Here is a 26,908-nt window from a genome sequence, read left to right on the forward strand (position 1 = left end):
TTTTTGGAGTGTCCCGTGATGTTTTTGGGGTCCTTGTGTAGTTTTTTGGGGTCCTTGTGTAGTTTTTTGGTGTCCCTGTGACATTTTTGGTGTCCCTGTCATATTTTCATGGTGTCCCTGTGACGTTTTTGGTGTCCCCGCGATGTTTTTGGTGTCCCTGTGATGTTTTTTGGTGTCCCTGTGATGTTTTTTGGTGTCCTTGTGTAGTTTTTTGGTGTCCCTGTGACATTTTTGGTGTCCCTGTCATATTTTCATGGTGTCCCTGTGATGTTTTTGGAGTGCCCCCATTATGTTTTTGGGGTCCTTGTGTAGTTTTTTGGGGTCCTTGTGTAGTTTTTTGGGGTCCCTGTGACATTTTTGGGGTCCTTGTGTAGTTTTTTGGTGTCCCTGTGACGTTTTTGGTGTCCCTGTGACATTTTTGGGGTCCTTGTGTAGTTTTTTGGGGTGTCCCACAATGTTTTCGGGGTGTCCCACCCGCAGTGCCTTCGCCACGCTGGAGGAGGAGGCGTGCACGGAGCTGGTGCCGTACCTGAGCTTCATCCTGGACACGCTGGTGTTCGCCTTCGGCAAGTACCAGCACAAGAACCTGCTCATCCTCTACGACGCCATCGGCACGCTGGCCGACTCCGTGGGCCACCACCTCAACCAGCCGGTGTGTCCCCGTGTCCCCAAGCCCCCCTGGTGTCCCCAAACCCCCCCCCAGTGTCCCCAAACCCCTCTGGATGTCCCACAGTGTCCCCAAGCTCCCCTGGTGTCCCTTGGTGTCCCCAAAGCCCCCCCCGTGTCCCCTGCTGAGCCCGGTGATGACCACAGACATTCGAATCCCGAATTCCCCCTGTGGATCTCTGTGCTCTGAGGGCCTCAGGCCACGGCTGGTGGCCCTGCTTGGTGTCCCCAACCCCTGCTTGATGTCCCCCAACCCCTCCCTGCTGTCCCCAACCCCTCCCTGGTGTCCCCAACCCCTCCCTGCTGTCCCCAACCCCCTCCCTGGTGTCCCCAACCCCTGCTTGGTGTCCCCAACCCCTGCTTGATGTCCCCAACCCCTGCTTGGTGTCCCCAACCCCTGCTTGGTGTCCCTAACCCCTTCCTGGTGTCCCCAATCCCTGCTGCCTATCCCCAACTTCCTCAGGGTGTCCCCAACCCCTGCTGGCTGTCCCCCAACCCCTCCCTGATGTCCCCAACCCCTGCTTGGTGTCCCAATCCCTGCTGGGTGTCCCCAACTCCTCCAGGGTGTCCCCAACCCCTGCTTGGTGTTCCCAACCCCTCTGTGCTGTCCCCAACCCCTCTAGGGTGTCCCCAACCCCTCTAGGGTGTCCCCAGCCCCTCTGGGGTGTCCCCACCCCGCTGTCCCCCCTGTCCCACCCTGCTGTCCCCTGTCCCCAGCCCCTCTGGGATGTCCCCAGTCCCTCTGGGATGTCCCTAGCCCCCTGTCCCCTGTCCCAGCCCGCTGTCCCCTGTCCCCAGCCCCTCTGGGGTGTCCCCAGCCCCTCTGAGGTGTCCCCCACCCCGCTGTCCCCCTGTCCCCAGCCCCTCCAGGCTGTCCCCCAGCCCCTCTGGGATGTCCCCAGCCCCTCTGGGGTGTCCCCAGCCCGCTGTCCCCTTTCCCCAGCCCCTCCAGGCTGTCCCCAGCCCCTCTGGGATGTCCCCAGCCCCTCTGAGGTGTCCCCAGCCCGCTGTCCCCCTGTCCCCAGCCCCTCTGGGGTGTCCCCAGCCCCCTGTCACCCCTGTCCCACCCCGCTGTCCCCCTGTCCCCAGCCCCTCCAGGCTGTCCCCAGCCCCTCTGGGGTGTCCCCAACCCGCTGTCCCCCTGTCCCCAGCCCCTCTGGGATGTCCCCAGCCCCTCTGGGGTGTCCCCACCCCCCCTGTCCCCTGTCCCACCCCCGCTGTCCCCTGTCCCACCCCGCTGTCCCCTGTCCCAGCCCCTCCAGGCTGTCCCCAGCCCCTCTGGGGTGTCCCCAACCCGCTGTCCCCCTGTCCCCAGCCCCTCTGGGATGTCCCCAGCCCCTCTGGGGTGTCCCCACCCCCCCTGTCCCCTGTCCCACCCCCCTGTCCCCTGTCCCACCCCGCTGTCCCCCTGTCCCACCCCGCTGTCCCCTGTCCCACCCCGCTGTCCCCCTGTCCCCTGTCCCAGGAGTACATCCAGAAGCTGATGCCGCCGCTGATCCAGAAGTGGAACGAGCTCAAGGACGAGGACAAGGACCTGTTCCCTCTGCTGGAGGTGGGGCAGGGGCAGCCCCGGGGGGGGGGTGGTGGCCGTCCCCGAGCCACCCCCCACGACGTCCCCCGCTGTCCCCAGTGCCTGTCCTCGGTGGCCACGGCCCTGCAGAGCGGCTTCCTGCCCTACTGCGAGCCCGTCTACCAGCGCTGCGTCACCCTGGTGCAGAAAACGCTGGCCCAGGCCATGGTGAGCCCCGGCCCGTGCCCCGGGGGGGTGACAGTGACACTGACAGTGACACTGACAGTGACACTGACAGTGCCACCGCCCCCCCCCAGATGTACAACCAGCACCCCGAGCAGTACGAGGCCCCCCGACAAGGATTTCATGATCGTGGCCCTGGACCTGCTCAGCGGCCTGGCCGAGGGGCTGGGTGGCCACGTGGAGCAGCTGGTGGCCCGCTCCAACATCATGACGCTGCTGTTCCAGTGCATGCAGGTGAGGCGGGGGGGACCCCCCCGAGCCCCCCGAAACGCCCGGGGTGCCCCCGCTGAGCTGAGCTGTGGCCCGGGCAGGACACGATGCCCGAGGTGCGGCAGAGCTCCTTCGCGCTGCTGGGCGACCTCACCAAGGCCTGCTTCGTGCACGTCAAGCCCTGCATCGGTGAGTTTTGGGGTTCCCCCCGGGCTGGGGGGGCGCCCCCGGATTCGCCTCGGGGCGGGGAAGGGGTCTGCGCTCACCCGCGCCCCCTCCCCAGCCGAGTTCATGCCCATCCTGGGCACCAACCTGAACCCCGAGTTCATCTCGGTCTGCAACAACGCCACGTGGGCCATCGGCGAGATCTGCATGCAGATGGGTGAGAGACCCCCCCGAGACCCCCCCGAGACCCCCTGAGACCCCCTGAGACCCCCCAGGGCACCCCCCAAACCTCCCCAGGCACCCCCAGACCCCCCTGGGCACCCCCAAACCCTCCCGAAACCCCCTGGGCACCCCCAGACCCCTCCGAGACCCCCTGGGCACCCCCGGACCCCCCAAGAACTCCCGGGCACCCCCAAATCCCCCTGGCACCCCCAAACTCTCCTGAGCCCCCCTGGGTAACTCCAAACCCCCCGAGACCCCCTGGGCACCCCTGAGCCCCCTTAAACCCCTCCCAAACCCCCCTGACCCCCCAAACCCCCTCTGAGCGCCCCCAAACATCTCCTGAGCTCCTCTGAGCCCCCAAAAACCCCCTTGAGCCCCCCAAAGCTCCCCCCAAAGCCCCCCCTGACCCCCCAAAGCTCCCCCTGAGCCCCCCAAACCTCCTGAGCCCCTCCTGAAGCCTCCCCCGAGCCCCCCAAAGCCCCCCCAGCCCCCCAAACCACCCCCAACCCCCCTTTTGTCCCCCCTGACCCCCCAAACCCTCCCTGAGCCCCCTTAAACTCTCCCAAAGCCTGCCCTGAATCCCCCCTGGAGCCTCCCCTGAGCCCCCCAAACCCCCCTTGAGCTCCCCAAAGCCCTCCTGACCCCCCAAACCCCCTCTTGTGCCCCTAAACCCACCCCTGAGGCCCCCAAATCCCCTCTGAGCCCCCTCAAACATCTCCTGAGCCCCCTCAGAGCCCCCCAAAGTCCCCCTGAGCCCCCTTAAACCCCCCCCAAACCCCCCCCAAACCCCTCCCCTCGAGCCCCCCTGACTCCCCCTTTGGCCCCCCTGAGCCCCCCAAACCCCCCCTGAGCCCCCCAAAGCCCCCCCAAGCCCCCTGACCCCCCAAAACCCTCCCTGAGCCCCCTTAAACCCCCCACAAACCTTCCCTGAGCCCCCTGAAGCCTCCCCCGAGCCCCCCCAAAGCTCCCCCTGAGCCCCCTTAAACCCCCCCAAAGTTCCCCCCTGAGCCCCCCCTGACCCCCAAAGCCCCCCCCGAGCCCCCCGAGCCCCCCAGCCCCCTGACCCCCGCCCGGCAGGGGCCGAGATGCAACCCTACGTGCCGCTGGTGCTGCAGAACCTGGTGGAGATCATCAACAGACCCAACACCCCCCAAAACGCTGCTGGAGAACACCGGTGAGAGGGGGGCACCCCAAAACTGCTGGGACCCCAAAACTGGGACCCCAAACTGCTGGGACCCCAAAACTGACAGGGACCCCAAAAACCTCCTGGGGGACAGGGCTGGGGGACCCCAAAACGCTGCTGGAGAACACCGGTGAGAGGGGGCACCCCAAAACTGCTGGGACCCCAAAACTGACTGACAGGGACCCCAAAACTGACTGACAGGGACCCCAAAAACCTCCTGGGGGACAGGGCTGGGGGACCCCAAAACGCTGCTGGAGAACACCGGTGAGAGGGGGGGACCCCAAAACTGCTGAGGGACCCCAAAACTGACAGGGACCCCAAAACTGCTGGGACCCCAAAACTGCTGGGACCCCAAAACTGATAGGGACCCCAAAACTGGGACCCCAAAACTGCTGGGACCCCAAAACTGACTGACAGGGACCCTAAAACTGCTGAGGGACCCCAAAACTGACTGATAGGGACCCCAAAACTGGGACCCCAAAACTGCTGGGACCCCAAAACTGACTGATAGGGACCCCAAAACTGCTGAGGGACCCCAAAACTGACTGATAGGGACCCCAAAACTGGGACCCCAAAACTGCTGGGACCCCAAAACTGACAGGGACCCCAAAACTGACAGGGACCCCAAAACTGACTGATAGGGACCCCAAAAACCTCCTGGGGGACAGGGCTGGGGGACCCCAAAACGCTGCTGGAGAACACCGGTGAGAGGGGGGGGACCCCAAAACTGCTGAGGGACCCCAAAACCTACTGGGGGACCCCAAAACTGGGACCCCCAAAACTGGGACCCCAAAACTGGGACCCCAAAACTGCTGGGGGACCCCAAAACTGACTGACAGGGACCCTAAAACTGCTGAGGAACCCCAAAACCTGCTGGGGAACAGGGCTGGGAACCCCAAAATTGACAGGGGGGAAAGAGGGACCCCAAAACTGCTGGGGAGGGGAGAGGGACCCCAGAACTGATTGCCAGGGACCCCAAAACTGCTGGGGACAGGGCTGGGAGCTTTTGGAATGTGGATTTGTTTTTATTTAATTGTGTAACATTGATTGAATTTATGGAGAAGAAGGTGAAGAAAAAGGATCAGGTTTTGTTTTAAAAGTTTTATTGTTTAAAAGATAAAGTTATCATGTTAGTATTTATATATAGAAATATATTGATATTATAACTATATAAACACACATAAAATAAAATATTAAATGGATACTATATTATATAGCATATGCATAAACATAAATATATAAAATATATAATATAAAAATGTAGTAAAAGGAAATTATAAAATATAAAATTATATAATGTATAATATAATGATGTAAAATAGAAATAAATATATAAGTACTGTAAAATACATAAAATAAATATGTAATATAATATAACGATATATTAAAATAAATTACAACATATAAAATTATAAAATGTATGATATAAAATATAAATATATAAATACTGTAAAATATAAAATAACATCAATATATAAAGATTTAATTTAATATATTAAAACGAATTACAAAATATAAAATTATAAAATTATAAAATGTGTAATATAACAATGCAAAATATAAATAAATACATAAATTCTGTAAAATATATACAATAAACACATAACTAGATACTGTAAATATACAAATACATCAAATTAAATAAATACATGAACATTACAAATCTATCAACGTATAAATATCCCAAATATGTAAATAAACACCTGAAATAATTGGATATAAAGTCCCAAAAATTCCCTTTTTCCCCCCAGCCATCACCATCGGCCGCCTGGGCTATAAATATACATAGACACTAAAAATATAAATATGTAAAATAGATAAAATAAATCTATAAATCTATAAATGGATACTCTAAATATAAATGTGTGAAATATATAAAATAAATATATAAGTAGATATTATAAATATGTCAAATAGATAAGAATAAATATATAAATAGATACTACAAACTTTAAAGATATAAAATAAATATATAAATGGATATTATACATACAAATACGTAAAATATATAAAATAAATATATAAATGGATACTGCAAATATAAATATATAAAATATATAGAATAAATATATAAATAGGTGTTATAAATATAAATATGTCAGATAAATATGTCAAATATAAATATATAAATAGGTATTATAAATATGTAAAATATATAAAATAAATATGTAAATAGATACTATAAATACACAAATTACAAGAATAAATATATGAATATTATAAATATATCAATGTGTAAATATCATGAATATGTAAACAAACACCTGAAATAATTGAATATAAGGTCCCAAATATATAAAATTAGATAAATAGGTGAATATTACAAATCTATCAACACATAAATATCCCAAATATGTAAACAAACACCTGAAATAATTGGATATAAAGTCCCAAAAATTCCTTTTCCCCCAGCCATCACCATCGGCCGCCTGGGCTTCGTGTGCCCGCAGGAGGTGGCGCCGATGCTGCAGCAGTTCATCCGGCCCTGGTGAGCCCCAAAATCCCCCTTTTCCACCCCAAAACGTGCACCTCCCCTCAATCTGCCTTTTCCACCCCAAAATCCCCCTTTTTCACCCCTAAACCCCCCTTTTCCACCCTAAAATTCCCCTTTTTCATCCCAAAATTCCCCCTTTTCCACCCCAAAATCCCCCTTTATTCCCCCAAAGGTGCACCTCCCCAAAATTCCTCTTTTCCACCCCAAAATTCCCTATTTTTCACCTCAAAATCCCCATTTTTCCCCCTAAAATCCCCATTTTTCCTCCCAAATCCCCCCTTTTCACCCCAAAATTCCTCTTTTTCCCCCTAATTCCCCTTTTTGCTCAAAATCCTCATTCCCCCCCCCCAAAATCCCCATTTTTGCCTAAAATCCCCATTTTTGTCCAAAATCCCCCCCACAATTCCCCCTTTTTTGCCCCCTAAATCCCCGTTTCTCCCCCCAAAATCCCCATTTTTTCCTGCCTAAATCTGCATTTTTACCCCTAAAATCCCCATTTTTCCCCCCAAACCGCCCCTTTTTGCCCAAACTCTCAATTTTTCCCCCCAAACCCCCAGGTGCACCTGACCAAAATCCCCCTTCTTGCCCAAAATTCCCATTTTCCCCCAAAACCTGTGTTTTCCCCCAAAATCCCCATTTTTTCCCCCTAAATCCCCATTTCCCCCCCCAAAATCTGCATTTTTACCCCTAAAATCCCCATTTTCCCCCCAAACCCTGTTTTGCCCAAACTCCCTGTTTTCCCCCCAAACCCCGTTTTGCCCAAACTCCCCGTTTTTCCCCCAAACCCCGTTTTTGCCCAAACTCCCTGTTTTCCCCCCAAACCCTGTTTTGCCCAAACTCCCTGTTTTCCCCCCAAACCCCGTTTTGCCCAAACTCCCGTTTTTCCCCCCAAACCCCGTTTTGCCCAAACTCCCTGTTTTTCCCCCCCAAACCCCGTTTTGCCCAAACTCCCCGTTTTTCCCCCAACCCCCGTTTTTGCCCAAACTCCCCGTTTTTCCCCCCAAACCCCGTTTTGCCCAAACTCCCTGTTTTTCCCCCCAAACCCCCGTTTTTGCCCAAACTCGCTGTTTTTCCCCCCAACCCCCGTTTTGCCCAAACTCCCTGTTTTCCCCCAAACCCCCGTTTTGCCCAAACTCCCTGTTTTTCCCCCCAAACCCCGTTTTGCCCAAACTCCCTGTTTTTCCCCCCAAACCCCGTTTTTGCCCAAACTCCCTGTTTTTCACCCCAACCCCCGTTTTGCCCAAACTCTCAGTGTTTCCCCCCAAACCCCGTTTTGCCCAAACTCCCTGTTTTTCCCCCCAACCCCCGTTTTGCCCAAACTCCCTGTTTTTCCCCCCAACCCCCGTTTTGCCCAAACTCCCTGTTTTTCCCCCAAACCCCGTTTTGCCCAAACTCCCTGTTTTCCCCCCAAACCCCGTTTTTTGCCCAAACTCCCCCGTTTTTCCCCCAAACCCCGTTTTTGCCCAAACTCCCTGTTTTTCCCCCAAACCCCGTTTTTGCCCAAACTCCCTGTTTTTCCCCCAACCCCCGTTTTGCCCAAACTCCCTGTTTTCCCCCCAAACCCCGTTTTGCCCAAACTCCCTGTTTTTCCCCCCAAACCCCGTTTTTGCCCAAACTCCCTGTTTTCCCCCCAAACCCCGTTTTTGCCCAAACTCCCTGTTTTTCCCCCAACCCCCGTTTTGCCCAAACTCCCTGTTTTTCCCCCCAAACCCCGTTTTGCCCAAACTCCCTGTTTTTCCCCCCAAACCCCGTTTTGCCCAAACTCGCTGTTTTTCCCCCCAAACCCCGTTTTGCCCAAACTCCCCGTTTTTCCCCCAACCCCCGTTTTTGCCCAAACTCCCCGTTTTTCCCCCCAAACCCCGTTTTGCCCAAACTCCCTGTTTTTCCCCCCAACCCCCGTTTTGCCCAAACTCCCTGTTTTCCCCCCAAACCCCCGTTTTGCCCAAACTCCCTGTTTTTCCCCCAAACCCCGTTTTGCCCAAACTCCCTGTTTTTCCCCCCAAACCCCGTTTTGCCCAAACTCCCTGTTTTTCCCCCAAACCCCGTTTTGCCCAAACTCGCTGTTTTTCCCCCCAAACCCCGTTTTGCCCAAACTCCCCGTTTTTCCCCCAACCCCCGTTTTTGCCCAAACTCCCCGTTTTTCCCCCCAAACCCCGTTTTGCCCAAACTCCCTGTTTTTCCCCCCAAACCCCCGTTTTTGCCCAAACTCGCTGTTTTTCCCCCCAAACCCCGTTTTGCCCAAACTCCCTGTTTTTCCCCCCAACCCCCGTTTTGCCCAAACTCCCTGTTTTCCCCCCCAAACCCCCGTTTTGCCCAAACTCCCTGTTTTTCCCCCCAAACCCCGTTTTGCCCAAACTCCCTGTTTTTCCCCCCAAACCCCGTTTTTGCCCAAACTCCCTGTTTTTCACCCCAACCCCCCGTTTTGCCCAAACTCTCAGTGTTTCCCCCCAAACCCCGTTTTGCCCAAACTCGCTGTTTTTCCCCCCAACCCCCGTTTTGCCCAAACTCCCTGTTTTTCCCCCAAACCCCGTTTTGCCCAAACTCCCTGTTTTTCCCCCCAAACCCCGTTTTTGCCCAAACTCCCTGTTTTCCCCCCAAACCCCGTTTTTGCCCAAACTCCCCGTTTTTCCCCCAAACCCCGTTTTTGCCCAAACTCCCTGTTTTTCCCCCAAACCCCGTTTTTGCCCAAACTCCCTGTTTTTCCCCCAAACCCCGTTTTTGCCCAAACTCCCTGTTTTCCCCCCAAACCCCGTTTTTGCCCAAACTCCCTGTTTTTCCCCCAACCCCCGTTTTGCCCAAACTCCCTGTTTTTCCCCCCCAAACCCCGTTTTGCCCAAACTCCCTGTTTTTCCCCCCAAACCCCGTTTTGCCCAAACTCGCTGTTTTTCCCCCCAAACCCCGTTTTGCCCAAACTCCCCGTTTTTCCCCCAACCCCCGTTTTTGCCCAAACTCCCCGTTTTTCCCCCCAAACCCCGTTTTGCCCAAACTCCCTGTTTTCCCCCCAAACCCCGTTTTGCCCAAACTCCCTGTTTTTCCCCCCAAACCCCCGTTTTTGCCCAAACTCGCTGTTTTTCCCCCCAAACCCCGTTTTGCCCAAACTCCCTGTTTTTCCCCCCAACCCCCGTTTTGCCCAAACTCCCTGTTTTCCCCCCAAACCCCCCGTTTTGCCCAAACTCCCTGTTTTTCCCCCCAAACCCCGTTTTTGCCCAAACTCCCTGTTTTTCCCCCCAAACCCCGTTTTTGCCCAAACTCCCTGTTTTTCACCCCAACCCCCGTTTTGCCCAAACTCTCAGTGTTTCCCCCCAAACCCCGTTTTGCCCAAACTCGCTGTTTTTCCCCCCAACCCCCGTTTTGCCCAAACTCCCTGTTTTTCCCCCAAACCCCCGTTTTTGCCCAAACTCCCTGTTTTTCCCCCCAAACCCCCGTTTTGCCCAAACTCCCTGTTTTTCCCCCAAACCCCGTTTTGCCCAAACTCCCTGTTTTTCCCCCCAAACCCCGTTTTTGCCCAAACTCCCTGTTTTCCCCCCAAACCCCGTTTTTGCCCAAACTCCCCGTTTTTCCCCCAAACCCCGTTTTTTGCCCAAACTCCCTGTTTTTCCCCCAAACCCCGTTTTTGCCCAAACTCCCTGTTTTCCCCCCAAACCCCGTTTTTGCCCAAACTCCCTGTTTTTCCCCAACCCCCGTTTTGCCCAAACTCCCTGTTTTTCCCCCCAAACCCCGTTTTGCCCAAACTCCCTGTTTTTCCCCCCAAACCCCGTTTTGCCCAAACTCGCTGTTTTTCCCCCCAAACCCCGTTTTGCCCAAACTCCCCGTTTTTCCCCCAACCCCCGTTTTTTGCCCAAACTCCCCGTTTTTCCCCCCAAACCCCGTTTTGCCCAAACTCCCTGTTTTTCCCCCCAAACCCCCGTTTTTGCCCAAACTCGCTGTTTTTCCCCCCAAACCCCGTTTTGCCCAAACTCCCTGTTTTTCCCCCCAACCCCCGTTTTGCCCAAACTCCCTGTTTTCCCCCCAAACCCCCGTTTTGCCCAAACTCCCTGTTTTTCCCCCCAAACCCCGTTTTGCCCAAACTCCCTGTTTTTCCCCCCAAACCCCGTTTTTGCCCAAACTCCCTGTTTTTCACCCCAACCCCCGTTTTGCCCAAACTCTCAGTGTTTCCCCCCAAACCCCGTTTTGCCCAAACTCGCTGTTTTTCCCCCCAACCCCCGTTTTGCCCAAACTCCCTGTTTTTCCCCCAAACCCCCGTTTTTGCCCAAACTCCCTGTTTTTCCCCCCAAACCCCCGTTTTGCCCAAACTCCCTGTTTTTCCCCCCAAACCCCGTTTTTGCCCAAACTCCCTGTTTTTCCCCCCAAACCCCGTTTTTGCCCAAACTCCCTGTTTTCCCCCCAAACCCCGTTTTTGCCCAAACTCCCCGTTTTTCCCCCAAACCCCGTTTTTGCCCAAACTCCCTGTTTTTCCCCCAAACCCCGTTTTTGCCCAAACTCCCTGTTTTCCCCCCAAACCCCGTTTTTGCCCAAACTCCCTGTTTTTCCCCCAACCCCCGTTTTGCCCAAACTCCCTGTTTTTCCCCCCAAACCCCGTTTTGCCCAAACTCCCTGTTTTTCCCCCCAAACCCCGTTTTGCCCAAACTCGCTGTTTTTCCCCCCAAACCCCGTTTTGCCCAAACTCCCTGTTTTCCCCCCAAACCCCGTTTTGCCCAAACTTGCTGTTTTTCCCCCCAAACCCCGTTTTGCCCAAACTCGCTGTTTTTCCCCCCAAACCCCGTTTTGCCCAAACTCCCTGTTTTCCCCCCAAACCCCGTTTTGCCCAAACTTGCTGTTTTTTCCCCCCAAACCCCGTTTTGCCCAAACTCCCTGTTTTTCCCCCCAAACCCCCATTTTTGCCCAAAACTCCCTGTTTTTTCCCCCACCCCCAGGTGCACGTCGCTGCGGAACATCCGCGATAACGAGGAGAAGGACTCGGCCTTCCGCGGCATCTGCGTCATGATCGGGGTCAACCCCGGCGGGGTCGTGCAGGTGGGGGCCCAAAATCCGGGGAGGGGGCCCCAAAATCCGGGGAGGGGGCCCCGAAATTGGGGAGGGGGCCACAAAACGAGGAGGGGGACCCCAAAACGGGGAGGGGGCCCCAAAGTGGGGAGGGGTCCCCAAAATCCAGGGAGGGGGCCCCCGAACTGGGGAGGGCCCCAAAATCTGGGGGAGGAGCCCCGAAATTGGGGAGGGGTCCCCCGAACTGGGGAGGGGTCCCCCAAAACGGGAAGGGGCCCCAAAGTGGGGAGGGGGCCACACAACGGGGAGGGGGCCCCAAACTGGGGAGGGGTCCCCAAAATTGGGGAGGGGGCCCCCGAACTGGGGAGGGGGGCCCCAAACTGGGGAGGGGGCCCCCAAACCCGGGAGGGCCCCAAAATCTGGGGGAGGAGCCCCGAAATTGGGGAGGGGGTCCCCCCGAACTGGGGAGGGGGCCCCCAAACCCGGGGGTGGCCCAAAATCCGGGGAGGGGTCCCCCAAACTGGGGAGGGGGCCCCAAAATTGGGGAAGGGGGGCTCGAAATTGGGGGAAGAGGTCCTGAAATTGGGGGGGAGTCCCCAAAATGGGGCAGTGGGATTCGAATTGGGGGGGGGGGGGGGGCAGAATCAGGGGGTCCCCAAAATCCAGAGGATTTTCCCCCCATTTTTGGGCCATTTTCCCCTCATTTTTCCCCCATTTTCCTCATTTTTGACCCATTTTTGTTCCATTCTCTCCTATTTTCCCCCCATTTTTGTCCTGTTTCCTCCCATTTGCGCCATTTTTGATCCGTTTCTCCCCCATTTTTGTGGCATTTCCTCCCATTCCCCCCATTTTTTCCCATTTTCCTCCCATTTTATGCCATTTCCCCCCAACTTATCGCCCTTTTTGACCCATTTTTCCCCATTTCCCCCCATCTTACACCCATTTCCCCCCCGTTTCCCGCATCTTATCCCCATTTCCTGCCATTTTCCCCCATTTCCTCCCCCTTTTTCCCATCTTATCCCCATTTTTGACCCCATTTTTCCCCATTTTGACTTGTTTTTTCCCCATTTTTATTCCATTTCTCCCCATTTTGGACCCGTTTTTCCCCATTTCTGACCCATTTCTCCCAATCTTATCCCCATTTCTGACCCGTTTTTCCCCATTTTCCCCCCATTTTCCCCCATCTTATACCCATTTCCTCCCCATTTTTGACCCATTTCTCCCCCATTTCCCCCATTTCTGACCCGTTTTTCCCCATTTTTACTCCATTTCTCCCCCATTTTTCCCCATTTCTGACCCATTTTTCCCCATTTCCCCCTCAGGACTTCATCTTCTTCTGCGACGCCGTGGCCTCCTGGGTGAGCCCCAAGGACGACCTGCGGGACATGTTCTACAAGGTGGGGAGGGGTCCCGGCCCCCTGACCCAAATCCCCTCATGGGGAGGGGTCCTGAATCCCCTCACGAGATGGGGTCCCACATCCCCTGACTCGAATCCCCTCACGGGGAGGGGTCCTGCACCCCTGACCCAAATCCCCTCATGGGGAGGGGTCCCGAATCCCCCTCACGGGTTGGGGTCCCGGCCCCCCTGACCCAAATCCCCTCCCGGGTTGGGGTCCTGAATCCCCTCACAGGGAGGGGTCCTGCACCCCTGACCCGAATCCCCTCACGGGTTGGGGTCCTGAATCCCCTCACAGGGAGGGGTCCTGCACCCCTGACCCGAATCCCCTCACGGGTTGGGGTCCCACATCCCCTGACCCAAATCCCCTCTCGGGTTGTGGTCCCCGCGCCCCTGACCCCAAATCCCCTCATGGGTTGGGGTCCCGAATCCCCTCACGAGTTGGGGTCCCACCCCCTGACCCCAAATCCCCTCTCGGGTTGTGGTCCCCGCGCCCCTGACCCCAAATCCCCTCATGGGTTGGGGTCCTGAATCCCCTCACAGGTTGGGGTCCCGGCCCCCTGACCCCAAATCCCCTCACGGGGAGGGGTCCTGAATCCCCTCATGGGGAGGGGTCCCGGGTCCCCCTCACGGGTTGGGGTCCCGAATCCCCTAACCCAAATCCCCTCAGGGGTTGGGGTCCCGGCCCCCCCCTGACCCGAATCCCCTCCCGGGTTGGGGTCCCGAATCCCCTCAGGGGTCGGGGTCCCGAATCCCCTCCCGGGTCGGGGTCCCGGCCCTGACCCGGCCCCCTCCGTGCCGCAGATCCTGCAGGGCTTCAAGGCGCAGGTGGGCGAGGAGAACTGGCAGCGCTTCGCCGAGCAGCTCCCGCCGCTGCTCAAGGAGCGCCTGGCCGCCTTCTACGGCGTCTAGGCCGCGCCCTCTGCGCCTGCGCGCCGCCGCCCGCGGGGGCGTGGCCGCGCCGAGCCCCGCCCCGTTGGGAGGGGCTCGCGTAAGCCCCGCCCCCCCGCGGGCAGCGCCGTTCTGTCCCCTCCCCCCCCCCGGAACCGGGAGGGACCCCCGGGATGGGGGGAGGGGCTCCGGGGAGGAGCGCGACCCCTCCCCCACCCGCGGGGAAGGAATTCTGGGGGGATTTTGGGGATTTTTTGGCGATTTTGGGGGATTTGGTGGGAAGGAGGGGGGGGTGCGGACCCCAGATCGCTGCCGGGGGAGGGCGGAAAAACCGGGGGGGGGCCGGAGGAGGGTGGGGGAGGGGCCCGTTCCCGTTTGTGTCGCCCCCGCCCCGCCGCCCCTCCCCCACCCCCGCCGCCCCTCCCCCATCGCGCGCCCGCCGGGAGCCCCGGGCGGGGCGGGGGGAGGGGCAGCCGTTGTGCTTCGTGGTGAGCGAGTCGGTGCCGCGTGTTTGGTTCGCCCGTTCCGTTCCGTGCCCGTTCCCGTGCCCGTTCCCGTTCGTTTTTTTACCGTTTCCAGGGCGGGGATCGGGGAAGGGGGAGGTGGGGAGGGGAGGGGGCGGTTGCTGTGTCGCGCCGGGCGGCACAAGAAGAGCTCCTTGTGGACCGTGCGCGCTGTGTCCGTGTGCTTTGTTACCGGGAGGGGGGCGGGGTGGGGGGGAGGTCCCGGTGCCGCCGCCATGGCCGCACCTGCTTCGCTTCCGGCGCCGCCCGGTGACGTCACTGAAAAAGCTCGCATCCCATTGGTTGATTCGCGCGTCGCGCCGGAAGTGGCTCCCGCCGTGGCCGTGGCGACCGGGACGCGGCGGGGCCGGACCCGGTACCGGGGGCTGCGGGCGGGGGGGCGAGCGAGGGGCGGTGTCGGGCCGGCTCCCGGTACCGCGGAGAGCCACATGAGGCGCCCCCGGCACGGGCGATTCGCGGCGGGCGGCGCCGCTCTGGGCGGATCCCCGGTACCGGGGCGCGGCGGCGGCGGCGGCACCGGCGAGCCCCGGTCCCGCTGAGGGGGCGAATCCACTGAGCCGCCGCCCCCTCCGCAGGCATGGACCGGCCCCCCGCGCCCGCCGCCGCTGCTGCCCGCGGCGCCCCCGGTGCCGGCGGCGGGCGCGGGGGGTCCCGGGGGGGGGTCCCGGGGGGGGGTCCCGGGGGGGCTCCTGGCGCTGCCCCCGGAGCTGCTGCTGCGGATCTGCGGCTTCCTGCGGGCCCGCGACGTGCGCCGCGTGCTGCCGCGCGTCTGCCGCGCCCTGCGCGACCTGGCCCGCGACGCCGTGCTCTGGAGGCTGCGGCTGCAGCGCCGCGCCCGCCGCCCCCTGCCCGTGCTGCCAGGTGGGTCTGGGGGCGCCGCGACCCCCCCCGGGGAGGCAGCCCCGACCCCAGCCCGCCCGGTGCTGGCAGCCCTTTGGGGCCCCCCGTGCTTTTGGGGGTCCCCCCCCGGTTTTGGGGTCCCTTGCCACGATTTTGGGGGTCCCCCCCCGTATTTTGAGGGTCCCCCCCCCAATGGTTTTGAGTCCCCCCACCCGTGATTTGGGGTCCCCTCCCTGGTTTTTGGGGTCCCCCCCCGTGATTTCGGGGGTCCTTCCATGGTACTGAGACCCCCCCCCAATGTTTTGGGAATCCCCCCCCCCGTGCTTTTGGGGGTCCCCCCCATGGTTTTGGGGTCCCTCCCATGGTTTTGGGGTCCCTTTCCACGATTTTGAGGGTCCCCCCCCCCCCCGTGGTTTTTGGGTTCCCCCCATGGTTTTGGGGTCCCCCTGTCGTGGTTTTGGGGTTCTCATCGTGATTCTGAGGCTCCCCCCGTGGTTTTGGGGGTCCCCTTGCCACGATTTTGGGAGCCCCCCCCCCCCCGTATTTTGAGGCCCCCCCCCCTGTGGTTTTTTGAGTTCCCCCCATGGTTTTGGGGGTCCCCCCCGTGGTCTTGGCAATCCCCCCCCCCCGGTTTTGGGGGTCTCTCTGTAGTTTTGAGGGTCCCCCCCCGTGGTTTTTTGGGTTCCCTCCGTAGATTTTGGGGGTCCCTCCGTGGTTTTGAGACCACCCCCCCATGGTTTTGGGGGTCCCTTTCCGTAGCTTTGGGTCCCCCCCTCGTGGTTTTTGGGGTTCTCATCGTGATTTTGAGGGTCCCCCCCCCCGTAGTTTGGGTCCCTCCCTGTGGTTTTAGGGGTCACTTTCACAATTTTGGGGGCCCCCCCGTATTTTGAGGGTCCCCCCCTGTGTTTTTTTGGGTTCCCCCCACGGTTTTGGGGCTCCCCCGCCCATGATTTTGGGTCCCCTCCCCGTGGTTTTTGGGTTCCCCCCGTGATTTTGAGGGTCCCCCCCCGTGGTTTTGGGGGTCCCTTGACACGATTTTGGGGGTCCCCCCTGTATTTTGGGGGTCCCCCCGTGGTTTTTGGGTTCTCCCCGTGATTTTGGGGGTCCCTCCGTGGTACGGAGACCCCTCCCCCCAGTGTTTTGGGTCCCCCCCTCCGTGGTCTTGGCAATCCCCCCCTGGCTTTGGGGGTCTCTCTGTGGTTTTGAGGGTCCCCCCATCCGTAGTTTTGGGTTCCCCCCGTATTTTGAGGGTCCCCCCCCCCCGTGGTTTTGGGGGTCTCCACACCCCGGCCCCCCCCCCCCAGAGCTTCAGGCACCCCCTTGCCCCCCCCCAAACCTCACCTTGGGTTGCACTCACCCCTCTGGGGGTGTCCCTGAGACCCCCCCCCCCATAATTTGGGCCCCCCCAGAGGAGGGCTTCGACTGGGCGGCCGCCTGCGAGGACCTGGAGGAGCACCTGGAGCGCTGGGGGGCCGGGGGGGCCCCCATGGAGCACTTCTCCCTGGACGAGGGGCACTTCGCCTCCGTGGACTCGGTGCTGCTGCTGCAGGTGGGACCCCCGGGGATTTGGGGGGGGGGCTCTCCCGGGGGTCTCCCCCGCTCAGTGCGTGCCCCCTCCTCCCCCCCAGGGGGGCTCGCTGTGCGTCTCGGGGGGCCGCGACCGCAACGTGAACCTGTGGGACCTGCGCGAGCTGGGCCGGGGCCCCCCCGGCAAGGTTCTGGTCAAGGCTCTGGGCTCGGGGCGCGGCGGCACCCACAAGGTGGGCATCCACACGACCCCCGCCCCATAAAAAACCCCCCCCTGGAGTGGGGGGGTCCCAGGCTGTGGCAGCCCCCCGGGTCCCCCCCAGGGCTGGGTTTGGTGCTTGGCCTCGCGGGACTCGCGCGTCTGCTCCGGCTCCTGGGACAGCACCGTGAAGCTCTGGGACCTGGCGGCCGAGGGGCAGCAGTTCGGGGAGATCCGGTACGGCCCCGGAGTGGGGGGGGGATCCGGGGTGGGCGGGGGGTCCCGCTGAGCCCCCTCCCCTCCCGCAGGGAGAAGGCGGCCGTGCTGTGCCTCTCGTACCGCCCCGACGTCCTCGTCACTGGCACCTACGACAAGACCGTGACCGTGTACGACCCCGCGAGGTACCGGGACGAGGAGGGGTCTGGGCGGGGTTGAGGGGGTCTGGGGGATCCCCCTGACCCCCTCCCCAGCCGGGCAGGCGCAGGTGAGCAGCTACAAGCCCCACGCCAGCGCGGTGCTGTCGCTGGCGGCCGACGAGCGGCTGATCGTGTCGGGCAGCGAGGACCGGACCCTGGTGGTGTTCGACCGCCGCGCCGGCTCCGTGCTGCAGCGGCTGCAGGTGGGGCTGGGTCACACATCCCGCACCCCCCGAGGGTCCCTGCGCCCCCCGAGGTGGCATCCGGGCTGTGTCTTCCTCCTCCTCCTCCTCCTCCTCAGCTGGACAATTACCTGCTCTCCATGTCCTACCGGGGCTCGCAGCTCTGGGCCGGGGACAACCAGGGCCGCGTGTACCTGTTCGGCAGCGGCGGCGGCGGCTTCCAGCCCGCCCGGGTAGGGCTTTGGGGGGTCCCGGGGGGGTCTCAGGGGGCAGGACCCCCCCCCCGGGGCTCACCAGGGGTTTCTGTGCCCCCCCTTCCCTGCAGTATTTCGACGTGGGGCACCGGCTGCAGATCACGGGGCTCTGGCACTCGCTGGGCTCGCTCTACACCACGTCCACCGACAGGACGCTGCGGGTGGGGGTCCCCGCGGCTCGGGCCGGGCTGGGGGAGGGTCCCGGGGAGTTCCTGCTGACCCCCAGCTCCGCCCGTCCTGCAGATCCACGTGCCCACGGACCCGCCCCGCACCATCTGCTCCTGGACGCACGACGATGTCCTCAACGGGGTGAGGAGCCGCCCCCAGCCCTTGCACACGCGTGTGCACGCGCAGCCCCCACCCCGGGGTGCCCCCCCAGCCCCCCTGGCGCTCCTCTGCCTCCCCCAGATCAGCGTGGACGGGGACGTGGTGGCCGCGGCCTCGGGGGGACTCTCGGTCGAGGTGTGGAGGCTCCGGACCTGACGCCGGCGGGCTCGGGGGGCTCCGGCCGCGCCCCGCGGGGTCCCCCCAGCGCCCCCCACTCAGGGGGGGCCGGGCCCGGACCCGGGACGTGGGGGGGGGCTGGAAGCTGCCGCCTGTTGATGGCTATTAAAGGATTGGACTGGAGCGGAGCTTGTGTTTCCCCGCGGTTTGGGGCGAATTTGGGGTGAATTTGGGGGATTTGGGGTGAATTTGGGGCACAGCGGCCGTTTCGGGACTCCTTTTCGGCGCCCTTTCGCGTCCTCGACTTTCTCGTCCCTCCACGGCCACCGTCCCGCCAAGATGGCGGCGCGCGGCTGTACGGAAAAGCCGGGCGGGAGTGCCGAGCAAGATGGCGGCGCGCAGCCGTCCGGAGCGGCGAGCGCGCAGGCGTGCGGCGCGGGGGGGCGCGGCCCAAGATGGCGGCGCCCTGAGCCGAGCCATGGCGGCGCCGGGAGAGGCCCCGGGAGAGGCGCTCCGGGCCGTGCTCCGGCCCAGCGCGGCCCTCCCGGCCGAGGCCCTCCCGGTGCGCGGCTACGACTTCTCGGGCGGCGCGGACCACGCGGCGCTGCTGCGCTCCTTCCGCACCACCGGCTTCCAGGCCACGAGCTTCGCGCAGGCCGTGGCGGAGATCGAGCGGATGGTGGGTGGCGGTGACACCGGGAGGGTGAGGGCTCCGGGCCCGCTGTGACCCGCCCCGGTGTCCCCTCCCGCAGATCGCCGCCAAGCTGGAGCCGCTGAGCGCGGAGCAGCGGGAGCGAGCGGCCATGGCCGGGCCGCGGCCGCCCTCGGGCTGCACCATCTTCCTGGGCTTCACCTCCAACCTCGTCAGCTCCGGCGTCAGGGAGAGCATCCGATACCTCGTGCAGCGCGGCATGGTGACAGCCTGGGGACAGGGACACGGGGACAGCCTGGGGACAGGGGACAGGGACACGGGGACAGGGAGAGCATCCGCTACCTCGTGCAGCGGGGAATGGTGACAGCCTGGGGACAGGGACACGGGGACAGCCTGGGGACAGGGGACAGCCTGGGGACAGGGACACAGGGACAGGGAGAGCATCCGATACCTCGTGCAGCGGGGAATGGTGACAGGGGACACGGGGACAGGGACACGGGGACAGCCTGGGGACACGGGGACAGGGACACGGGGACAGCCTGGGGACACGGGGACAGGGAGAGCATCCGATACCTCGTGCAGCGCGGCATGGTGACAGGGGACACGGGGACACGGGGACAGGGACACGGGGACAGCCTGGGGACACGGGGACAGGGACAGGGGACAGGGAGAGCATCCGCTACCTCGTGCAGCGCGGCATGGTGACAGCCTGGGGACAGGGACACAGGGACAGGGACACGGGGATAGGGACACGGGGACAGCCTGGGGACAGGGGACAGGGACAGGGAGAGCATCCGCTACCTCGTGCAGCGCGGCATGGTGACAGCCTGGGGACAGGGGACAGCCTGGGGACACGGGGACAGGGACACGGGGATAGGGACAGGGGACAGCCTGGGGACATGGGGACAGGGAGAGCATCCGCTACCTCGTGCGGCATGGTGATAGCCTGGGGGCACTTGAAAATGGCACAGAATGGGTGGGGACAGTGACAATGGCAGTCACTCTGGCCCATAGCCAAGTTCTTTGGGGTGTCCCCAGGTCCCTGTGAGGTTCAGGGGGTTCAGGGGGTCACTCCAGGTGTCCCCTGAGGTGACACCCCTCGGGCAGGGGGTCAGGGTGGGGTCAGGGGTCACTCTGGGTGTCCCTGAGGTGACCCTGCCATGGACAGGGGTCTGGGGGGCTCAGGGGTCACTCTGGGTGTCCCTGAGGTGACCCCCCCTGGGCAGGGGCTCAGGGGGCTCAGGGGTCACTCCCGGTGTCCCTGAGGTGACCCTGCCCTGGGCAGGGGGTCAGAGGAGGGGTCAGGGGTCACTCCGGGGGTCCCTGAGGTGACCCCACCTGGACAGGGGTTTGGGGGGCTCGGGGGGCTCAGGGGTCACTCCGGGGGTCCCCTGAGGTGACCCCCCCGGCAGGTGGACGTGCTGGTGACCACGGCCGGGGGGGTCGAGGAGGATCTCATCAAGTGCCTGGCGCCCACCTTCATCGGGGACTTCCAGCTGCGGGGCCGGGAGCTGCGCGAGAACGGCATCAACAGGTCTGGGGGGCCTGGGGGGGCTGGGGACCCCTCGGGGACACCTCAGGGACACCCCAGGGACACCTCGGGGACACCTCGGGGACACCCCAGGGACACCTCGGGGTCACTGCGGGGTCCCTCAGGATCGGGAACCTGCTGGTGCCCAACGATAACTACTGCAAGTTCGAGGACTGGCTGATGCCCATCCTGGACACGATGGTGGACGAGCAGGACACGCAGGTGAGGGGGGGGGGGACCCAAACCTGGGACCCCACAGTGCTGGGAGGGGGTCCCTGCACACCTGGGGTGACCTAGGCTGGGGATTTGGGGGTCCCTGCACACCTGAGGTGATCTGGAGTGGGATTTGGGGGAGTCCCTGCACACCTGGGGTGGGGTTTGGGGATCCCTGCACACCTGGGGTGGGGTTTGGGGGGTCCCTGCACACCTGGGGTGGGGTTTGGGGATCCCTGCACACATGGGATGAGGTTTGGGGGGTCTCTGCACACTTGGGATGGGGTTTGGGGGGTCTCTGCACACCTGGGGTGGGGTTTGGGGGTCTCTGCACACATGGGATGAGGTTTGGGGGTCCCTGCACACCTGGGGTGGGGTTTGGGGGGTCCCTGGACATGTGTGGGGAGGTTTTGGGGCTCCCTGCGCACCTGGGATGGGGTTTGGGGGGTTCCTTGCACACCTGGGGTGGGGTTTGGGCCTCCCTGCACACCTGGGATGAGGTTTGGGGGGTCTCTGCACACCTGGGTGGGGTTTGGCGGGTCCCTGCACACCTGGGGTGAGGTTTGGGGGGTCCCTGCACACCTGGGGTGGGGTTTGGGGGTCCCTGCACACCTGGGGTGGGGTTTGGGGGTCTCTGCACACCTGGGGTGGGGTTTGGGGGATCCCTGCACACCTGGGATGAGGTTTGGGGGTCCCTGCACACCTGGGATGAGGTTTGGGGGCTCCCTGCACACCTGGGGTGAGGTTTGGGGGGTCCCTGCACACCTGGGGTGGGGTTTGGGGGGTCCCTGCACACCTGGGGTGAGGTTTGGGGGATCCCTGCACATCTGGGATGAGGTTTGGGGGATCCCTGCACATCTGGGGTGGGGTTTGGGGGTCCCTGCACACCTGGGGTGGGGTTTGGCGGGTCCCTGCACACCTGGGGTGGGGTTTGGCGGGTCCCTGCACACCTGGGATGAGGTTTGGGGGGTCCCTGCACATCTGGGGTGGGGTTTGGGGGTCTCTGCACACCTGAGGTGGGGTTTGGGGGGTCCCTGCACACCTGGGATGAGGTTTGGGGGTTCCTGCATATCTGGGGTGGGATTTGGGGGTCCCTGCACACCTGGGGTGGGGTTTGGGGGGTCCCTGGACATGTGTGGGGAGGTTTTGGGGCTCCCTGCACACCTGGGATGAGGTTTGGGGGCTCCCTGCACACCTGGGGTGGGGTTTGGGGGTCTCTGCACACCTGGGGTGGGGTTTGGGGGTCTCTGCACACCCGGCCCCCCTGGCTGGGGTTTCTGACGGGTCCCCCCAGGGCGTGCGCTGGACGCCGTCGCGGGTGATCGCCCGGCTGGGCAAGGAGATCAACAACCCCGACTCCATCTGCTACTGGGCCCAGAAGGTACTGGGGGCACTGGGAGGGGGGTGGCACCGTGGGGTGTCGCCGGGGGGTGTCACCGGGGGTGCCACCGCCCGTCACCGCGTGCCCCCACCCTGCAGAACAACATCCCGGTGCTGAGCCCCGCGCTCACCGACGGCTCCCTGGGCGACATGATCTTCTTCCACTCCTACAAACGCCCGGGGCTCGTGCTGGACATCGTGGAGGGTGAGCGCCCGCCCCCCCCGGGGTGCCCCCCGGGATTTGGGGTGGCCCGAGGGCGCCCTGACCCCCTGCCCGTGCCCGCAGACCTGCGCCTCATCAACACCCAGGCCATCTTCGCCCACAAGACTGGCATGATCATCCTGGGCGGGGGCCTGGTCAAGCACCACATCGCCAACGCCAACCTCATGGTGAGGGACCCCCCGCGCTGGGCAGGGGGCGTGGGGACCCCCCCGGGGCGGGGAGGGGCTGGGGGCTCACCCCGGTGTGTGCCCCCACAGAGGAACGGCGCCGATTTCTCCGTCTACGTCAACACGGCGCAGGAGTTCGACGGCTCTGACTCGGGCGCGCGGCCGGACGAGGCCGTGTCCTGGGGCAAGATCCGCGTGGACGCCACCCCCGTCAAGGTGGGGGGCTCTGGGGGGGCTCAGGGGGGGTTTGGGGAGCCCCCAGAGTGGGGGTTTTTCCCCCTGACCCCGCTGCTCTGGGCCAGGTCTACGCCGACGCCTCGCTCGTGTTCCCGCTGCTCGTGGCTGAGACATTCGCCCGGAGCGCCGACGCCTTCGCGGTGCCCGCGGGGACCCCCGAGGCATGAGGGACCCCCGAGGCACGAGGGACCCCCAGGGCCTGAGGGACCCCCGAGGCCTGAGAGACCCCCGAGGCCTGAGGGACTCCCGAGGCATGAGGGACCCCCGAGGCACGAGGGACTCCTGAGGCATGGGACCCCCGAGGCACGAGGGACCCCCAGGGCCTGAGGGACCCCCGAGGCATGAGGGACCCCCGAGGCCTGAGAGACCCCTGAGGCTTGGGGGACCCCCGTGGCACGAGGGACCCCCAAGGCCTGAGGGACCCCTGAGGAATGAGAGACCCCCAAGGCCTGGGGGATCCCCGAGGCATGAGGGACCCCCAAAGCCTGAGAGACCCCTGAGGCCTGAGGGACCCCTGAGGAATGAGGGACCCCCGAGGCCTGGGGACCCCTGAAACCTGGGAACCCTCCCTTGAGGGACCCCCAAAACCTGGGGACCCCCTCGGGACCCCGCCCCGGGCTCAGCTTTGGGTGTGCTGCGCCTCGAAGGTGGAGGACAGTGGGGCGAGTCCCCCTGGGGGGGACAGGGGCCCCCCACTCCTGCACCCCCTGTCCGTGTGTCCCCCTCCCCTCAGTGCTGTGTTTATTTATTCGAGCTCCCAATAAAGCACGGCAGGGTCTCCACTGGGGGTTTATTCCTCGTGTCACCGGGGTCCCCCCGGCCCCTGCCAGGCGTTGGGGTCCCCCCGGGCCCCGTCAGGTGTCGGGGTCCCCCTCGGGCTGGAAGGTGTCCTCGCGCCACAGCGTCACCTGGCCCTGGGTGGCCACCAGCAGGCAGGGCAGGCTGGGGTGGAAGGCCAGCGACTGCACCACGCCCTGGCCCACGGGCAGGCTGAGCGCCAGCGAACCCTGGGGGGACACGGCGGGGGTCAGGGGAGGGTCCGGGGTGTCCCCAAACCCCCCCTCGGGACCCTCCCTCACCTCCACCAGGTCCCAGAAGTAGACGTGGCCGTCCTCGGAGGCGCAGCCCACGTGCGTGTCCAGCTCGTTCAGCACGCAGTCCAGCCTGTACGTGGTGCTGCGGTGCCCCGTGTACCTGGGGAGGGGACGGGGCTGAGCCGGGGGTCCCCCAAAACCCGCGGGGGGCGCAGGGACTCGGGGAGGGGGCCCGTACTCGCCCAGCAGCTCCCCGGTGTCCTTGTCCAGCAGCCGCAGCGTGGAGTCCAGGCTGGCGGCCAGCACGCACTGCCCGTCCTTGCTGAAGCACACGCTGGTGATGGGGCCTGGCAGGGCACACGGGGGGTTTGGGGGGTCCCGCGGGGTCCCCCCAGGCTTTGGGAGCCCCCCCCGGGCCGTCCCCCAGGCCCCACTCACTGCCGATGTAGTCGGAGCTGAGCTGCCCCGTGCGGAGGTCGTAGCGCCGGACCCGCCCGTCCACGGAGCTGCGCGGAGGGAAGGGGAGGTTCAGGGGGGTCCCCCCCAATCTGGGGGTGCCCCGGTGCCGGGGGGGGCTCGTTGCTCACCCCGTCAGGATCTCGTGGGCTGAGAGCTTCACGCTGGAGATGCCGTCCTTGGCCTCGTCCAGCACCTGGATGGGGTCGGGGGCGGCGGGAGCGGCAGTCCCAGCAGCGCACCGTGGAGTCGATGGAGCCTGGGGAAAGGGGGGAAACGGGGGGAAAAGGGGGTGCAGGGGGGAAAAAGGTGGATCAGGGTGGGAAAAGGGGGATTTGGGGGGGAAAGGGTTCAGGAGGGAAAAGGGATGGGGGGAAAAGGGGATTCAGGGGGATAAAAGGGGGATCAGGGTGGGAAAAGGGGGTGCAGAGGGGGCGGAAAGGGGGATCAGGGTGGGAAAAAGAGATCAGGGTGGGAAAAGGGGGATCAGGGTGGGAAAAGGGGGTGCAGAGGGGAAAAAGGGATCAGGGTGGGAAAAGGGGGATCGGGGGGGGAAAGGGGGTTCACGGTGGGAAAAGGGGGGTTCAGAGGGCGAAAAAGGGGGATCAGGGTAGGAAAAGGGGGTTCGGGGGGGAAAAAAGGGGGATCAGGGGGGAAAAAAAGGGGACCAGGGTGGGAAAAGGGTGCAGGGGTGTCCCGGAGCTTGCAGGGTGCCCCCCAAACCGCTCCCTCACCGGACACAATGACAGTGGCTTCCTCGTTGAACTGGACGCAGTTCACCTTCTGCGGGAGAAGCAGGCACTCAGCACCTGCTGCTGCACGCAGCATCCCAAACCCCCCTCCCCAAATGCCACCCCCCAGACCCCCAATCCCCGCGCCGGCCCCTCCTCACCCCGGCGTGGCCCCGGTACTTGCGGACCACCTGCCCGGTGCTGACGTCCCAGAGCGCCACGGCCTTGTCGGCGCCGCCGGAGCAGATCTGGCTGTTGTCGGAGGAGCTGCGGGGGGCTCCCGTGAGCACGGCGGGGCTCCCCGCGGCGGGGAGGGGTCCCCGGAGCCCCTCCTTACCCCGCGGCGTCCAGCACCTCGTAGCCGTGGCCCTGGTAGGTGCGCAGGGCCGTGCCCTTGTGCGGGTTCCAGAGCTTCAGCGTCTTGTCGCTGCCGCACGTCAGGCAGTAATTGCCGTCCGCTGCGGGGGTGAGCGGCCGTGACCACCGGGACCCCTGCCCGCGACACCGGGGGATCCCCGGGACCCCCTGCCCCTGATGCAGGGTGATCACCGGGACCCCTGCCCGGGACACCGGGGGATCCCCGGCATCCCCTGCCCCTGATACAGAGTGATCCCCAAGACCCCCTGCCCCAGATCCGGGGTGATCACCAGGACCCCCTGCCCCAGATCCGGGGTGATCACCGGGACCCCCTGCCCCAGATCCAGGGGGATTCCCGAGATCCTCACACCGGACACGAGGGGATCGCCAGGACCCCCTACCCCAGACACAGGGGATCCCCAAGACCCCCTGCCCCGGACACGGGGTATCCCCAGGACCCCCTACCCCAGACACGGGGGATCCCCCAGACCCCCTGGCCCGGACACGGGGCTATCCCCAGGACCCCTCACACCGGACACGGGGGATCCCCCAGACCTCCTGCCCCGGACACGGGGTATCCCCAGGACCCTCACACCGGACACGGGGGATCCCCGGGACCCTCTGCCCGGGATACCAGGGTATCCCCGGCATCCCCTGCTCGTGACACGGGGGGATCCCCGAGATCCTCACACTGGACACGGAGTGATTCCCCGGGACCCCCACACCGGCACCCCCCGCCCGGTTCCCAGCCTCCATCCCCGGCTCCTGCTCCCTTGCCCGCCCCGTTCCCCCCGGTCTCCCCGGTCTCCCCGGCCTCACCGTTGAAGCGGGCGGCCCGCACCGCTCCCTGCCCGCACTGCAGGCTCTGCACCCGCTGCCGGGGCAGCTCGGGCCGGGCGGGCCGCGGCCCTCGGGAACGCCATGGCGGCACCGGGGCCGGCACCGGGGGCGGAACCGGGGCGGAACCGGCGCCGGGCTCCTTCCGGCGGCGGCGGAAGAGGCGGCGGTGGCGGCGGGGCCATGGCGGACCCGCGGAGACCCGGCAAGGTGGCCAGGTGGGACGGCGGGCAGCGGGAGAGGGGGGGACCGGCAGAACCGGGGAGCGACCCGCGGGGCTCCCGGTGCCGCCGCCCGCCTGACGGAGCCCGGCTTTCCGCCAGGTACAAGGCCCCCGGCCACCGAGACCAACCCGGCGCTGGAAGACCCGACCCCCGACTACATGAACCTGCTGGGGATGGTGTTCAGCATGTGCGGGCTCATGCTCAAGGTGGGGCACGGGGGGACCGGGGTCGGTACCGGGATGGGTGGGCACCGGGGATGGGCTCCGGGATCGGTACCGGGATGGGCTCCGGGATGGGCACCGGGCGCTGTTCTGAGGGGAATTCGGGGGAGGGAGGATCGGAGAGAGCCCCTGAGGGGCTCGGGGCCATCCCCGGGGGTCTCAGGCCCCATCCCCGGGGTCCCCCGGGGGTCTCACGGAGCTGTCCCGGGGGTCCCCGGGGGGTCTCACCGGGCTGTCCCGGGGGTCTCACCGGGCTGTCCCGGCGGTCCCCAGCTCAAGTGGTGCGCCTGGATCGC

At 63.0% G+C, this 26,908-nt stretch overlaps 4 protein-coding genes across 5 annotated transcripts; 3 read left to right on the forward strand and 1 right to left on the reverse strand.

Moving 5' to 3' along the window:
* The first annotated feature begins 439 nt into the window (after positions 1-439).
* Positions 440-14,562, forward strand: LOC135292322 (transportin-2-like). Its single transcript, XM_064406539.1, is given in 13 exon segments — positions 440-652; positions 2,132-2,218; positions 2,297-2,404; positions 2,494-2,526; positions 2,528-2,653; positions 2,731-2,818; positions 2,913-3,011; positions 4,094-4,164; positions 4,166-4,190; positions 6,612-6,687; positions 11,607-11,706; positions 12,999-13,073; positions 13,877-14,562. Coding segments are annotated over 13 exon segments (1,194 nt in total). The 5' UTR covers positions 440-454; the 3' UTR covers positions 13,985-14,562.
* A 140-nt stretch (positions 14,563-14,702) lies between these two features.
* LOC135292323 (F-box/WD repeat-containing protein 9-like) lies at positions 14,703-18,532 on the forward strand. Its single transcript, XM_064406540.1, has 11 exons — positions 14,703-14,975; positions 15,063-15,348; positions 16,737-16,876; positions 16,956-17,087; positions 17,178-17,290; positions 17,362-17,483; positions 17,524-17,672; positions 17,771-17,884; positions 17,977-18,066; positions 18,149-18,214; positions 18,314-18,532. The coding sequence occupies exons 1-11, from the start codon at positions 14,703-14,705 to the stop codon at positions 18,386-18,388; spliced, it is 1,560 nt and encodes a 519-aa protein (XP_064262610.1). The 3' UTR covers positions 18,389-18,532.
* Positions 18,533-18,722: 190 nt separating this feature from the next.
* On the forward strand, positions 18,723-23,534 carry LOC135292321 (deoxyhypusine synthase-like). 2 transcript variants are annotated; one of them, XM_064406537.1, is made up of 10 exons: positions 18,723-19,028; positions 19,102-19,263; positions 20,414-20,535; positions 20,658-20,754; positions 22,040-22,126; positions 22,225-22,330; positions 22,412-22,515; positions 22,606-22,731; positions 22,818-22,913; positions 22,968-23,534. In XM_064406537.1, exons 1-10 carry the CDS (start codon positions 18,738-18,740, stop codon positions 22,971-22,973), a joined length of 1,197 nt encoding a protein of 398 aa, XP_064262607.1. In that variant the 5' UTR covers positions 18,723-18,737; the 3' UTR covers positions 22,974-23,534. The 2 variants fall into 2 exon arrangements, with proteins under 2 accessions (XP_064262607.1, XP_064262608.1); XM_064406538.1 differs by lacking the exons at positions 18,723-19,028; positions 19,102-19,263; positions 22,968-23,534 and adding an exon at positions 19,782-19,820 and having other exon boundaries at positions 22,818-22,961.
* LOC135292324 (WD repeat domain-containing protein 83-like) lies at positions 23,529-26,760 on the reverse strand. Its single transcript, XM_064406541.1, is given in 11 exon segments — positions 23,529-23,759; positions 23,832-23,946; positions 24,025-24,133; positions 24,225-24,292; positions 24,374-24,453; positions 24,455-24,501; positions 24,977-25,025; positions 25,135-25,240; positions 25,311-25,431; positions 26,150-26,555; positions 26,668-26,760. Coding segments are annotated over 11 exon segments (1,347 nt in total). The 3' UTR covers positions 23,529-23,606.
* Between the last annotated feature and the right edge of the window lie 148 nt (positions 26,761-26,908).

This window comes from Passer domesticus, unplaced genomic scaffold, assembly GCF_036417665.1.
Source record: "Passer domesticus isolate bPasDom1 unplaced genomic scaffold, bPasDom1.hap1 HAP1_SCAFFOLD_295, whole genome shotgun sequence".
Taxonomy (NCBI): domain Eukaryota; kingdom Metazoa; phylum Chordata; class Aves; order Passeriformes; family Passeridae; genus Passer; species Passer domesticus.

What these genes read in the sequence shown, in the direction of transcription:
- LOC135292321 (XM_064406537.1), top strand. Translation starts at nt 18,738, where the DNA reads ATGGCGGCGCGCAGCCGTCCGGAGCGGCGAGCGCGCAGGCGTGCGGCG. An exon ending in CGTGCTGGACATCGTGGAGG is followed by an intron (nt 22,331 to 22,411) that starts GTGAGCGCCCGC and finishes CCGTGCCCGCAG; the next exon opens with ACCTGCGCCTCATCAACACC. An exon ending in TCGCCAACGCCAACCTCATG is followed by an intron (nt 22,516 to 22,605) that starts GTGAGGGACCCC and finishes GTGCCCCCACAG; the next exon opens with AGGAACGGCGCCGATTTCTC.
- LOC135292323 (XM_064406540.1), top strand. Translation starts at nt 14,703, where the DNA reads ATGGCCGCACCTGCTTCGCTTCCGGCGCCGCCCGGTGACGTCACTGAA. An exon ending in CCCCCTGCCCGTGCTGCCAG is followed by an intron (nt 15,349 to 16,736) that starts GTGGGTCTGGGG and finishes GGGCCCCCCCAG; the next exon opens with AGGAGGGCTTCGACTGGGCG. An exon ending in ACTCGGTGCTGCTGCTGCAG is followed by an intron (nt 16,877 to 16,955) that starts GTGGGACCCCCG and finishes CCTCCCCCCCAG; the next exon opens with GGGGGCTCGCTGTGCGTCTC.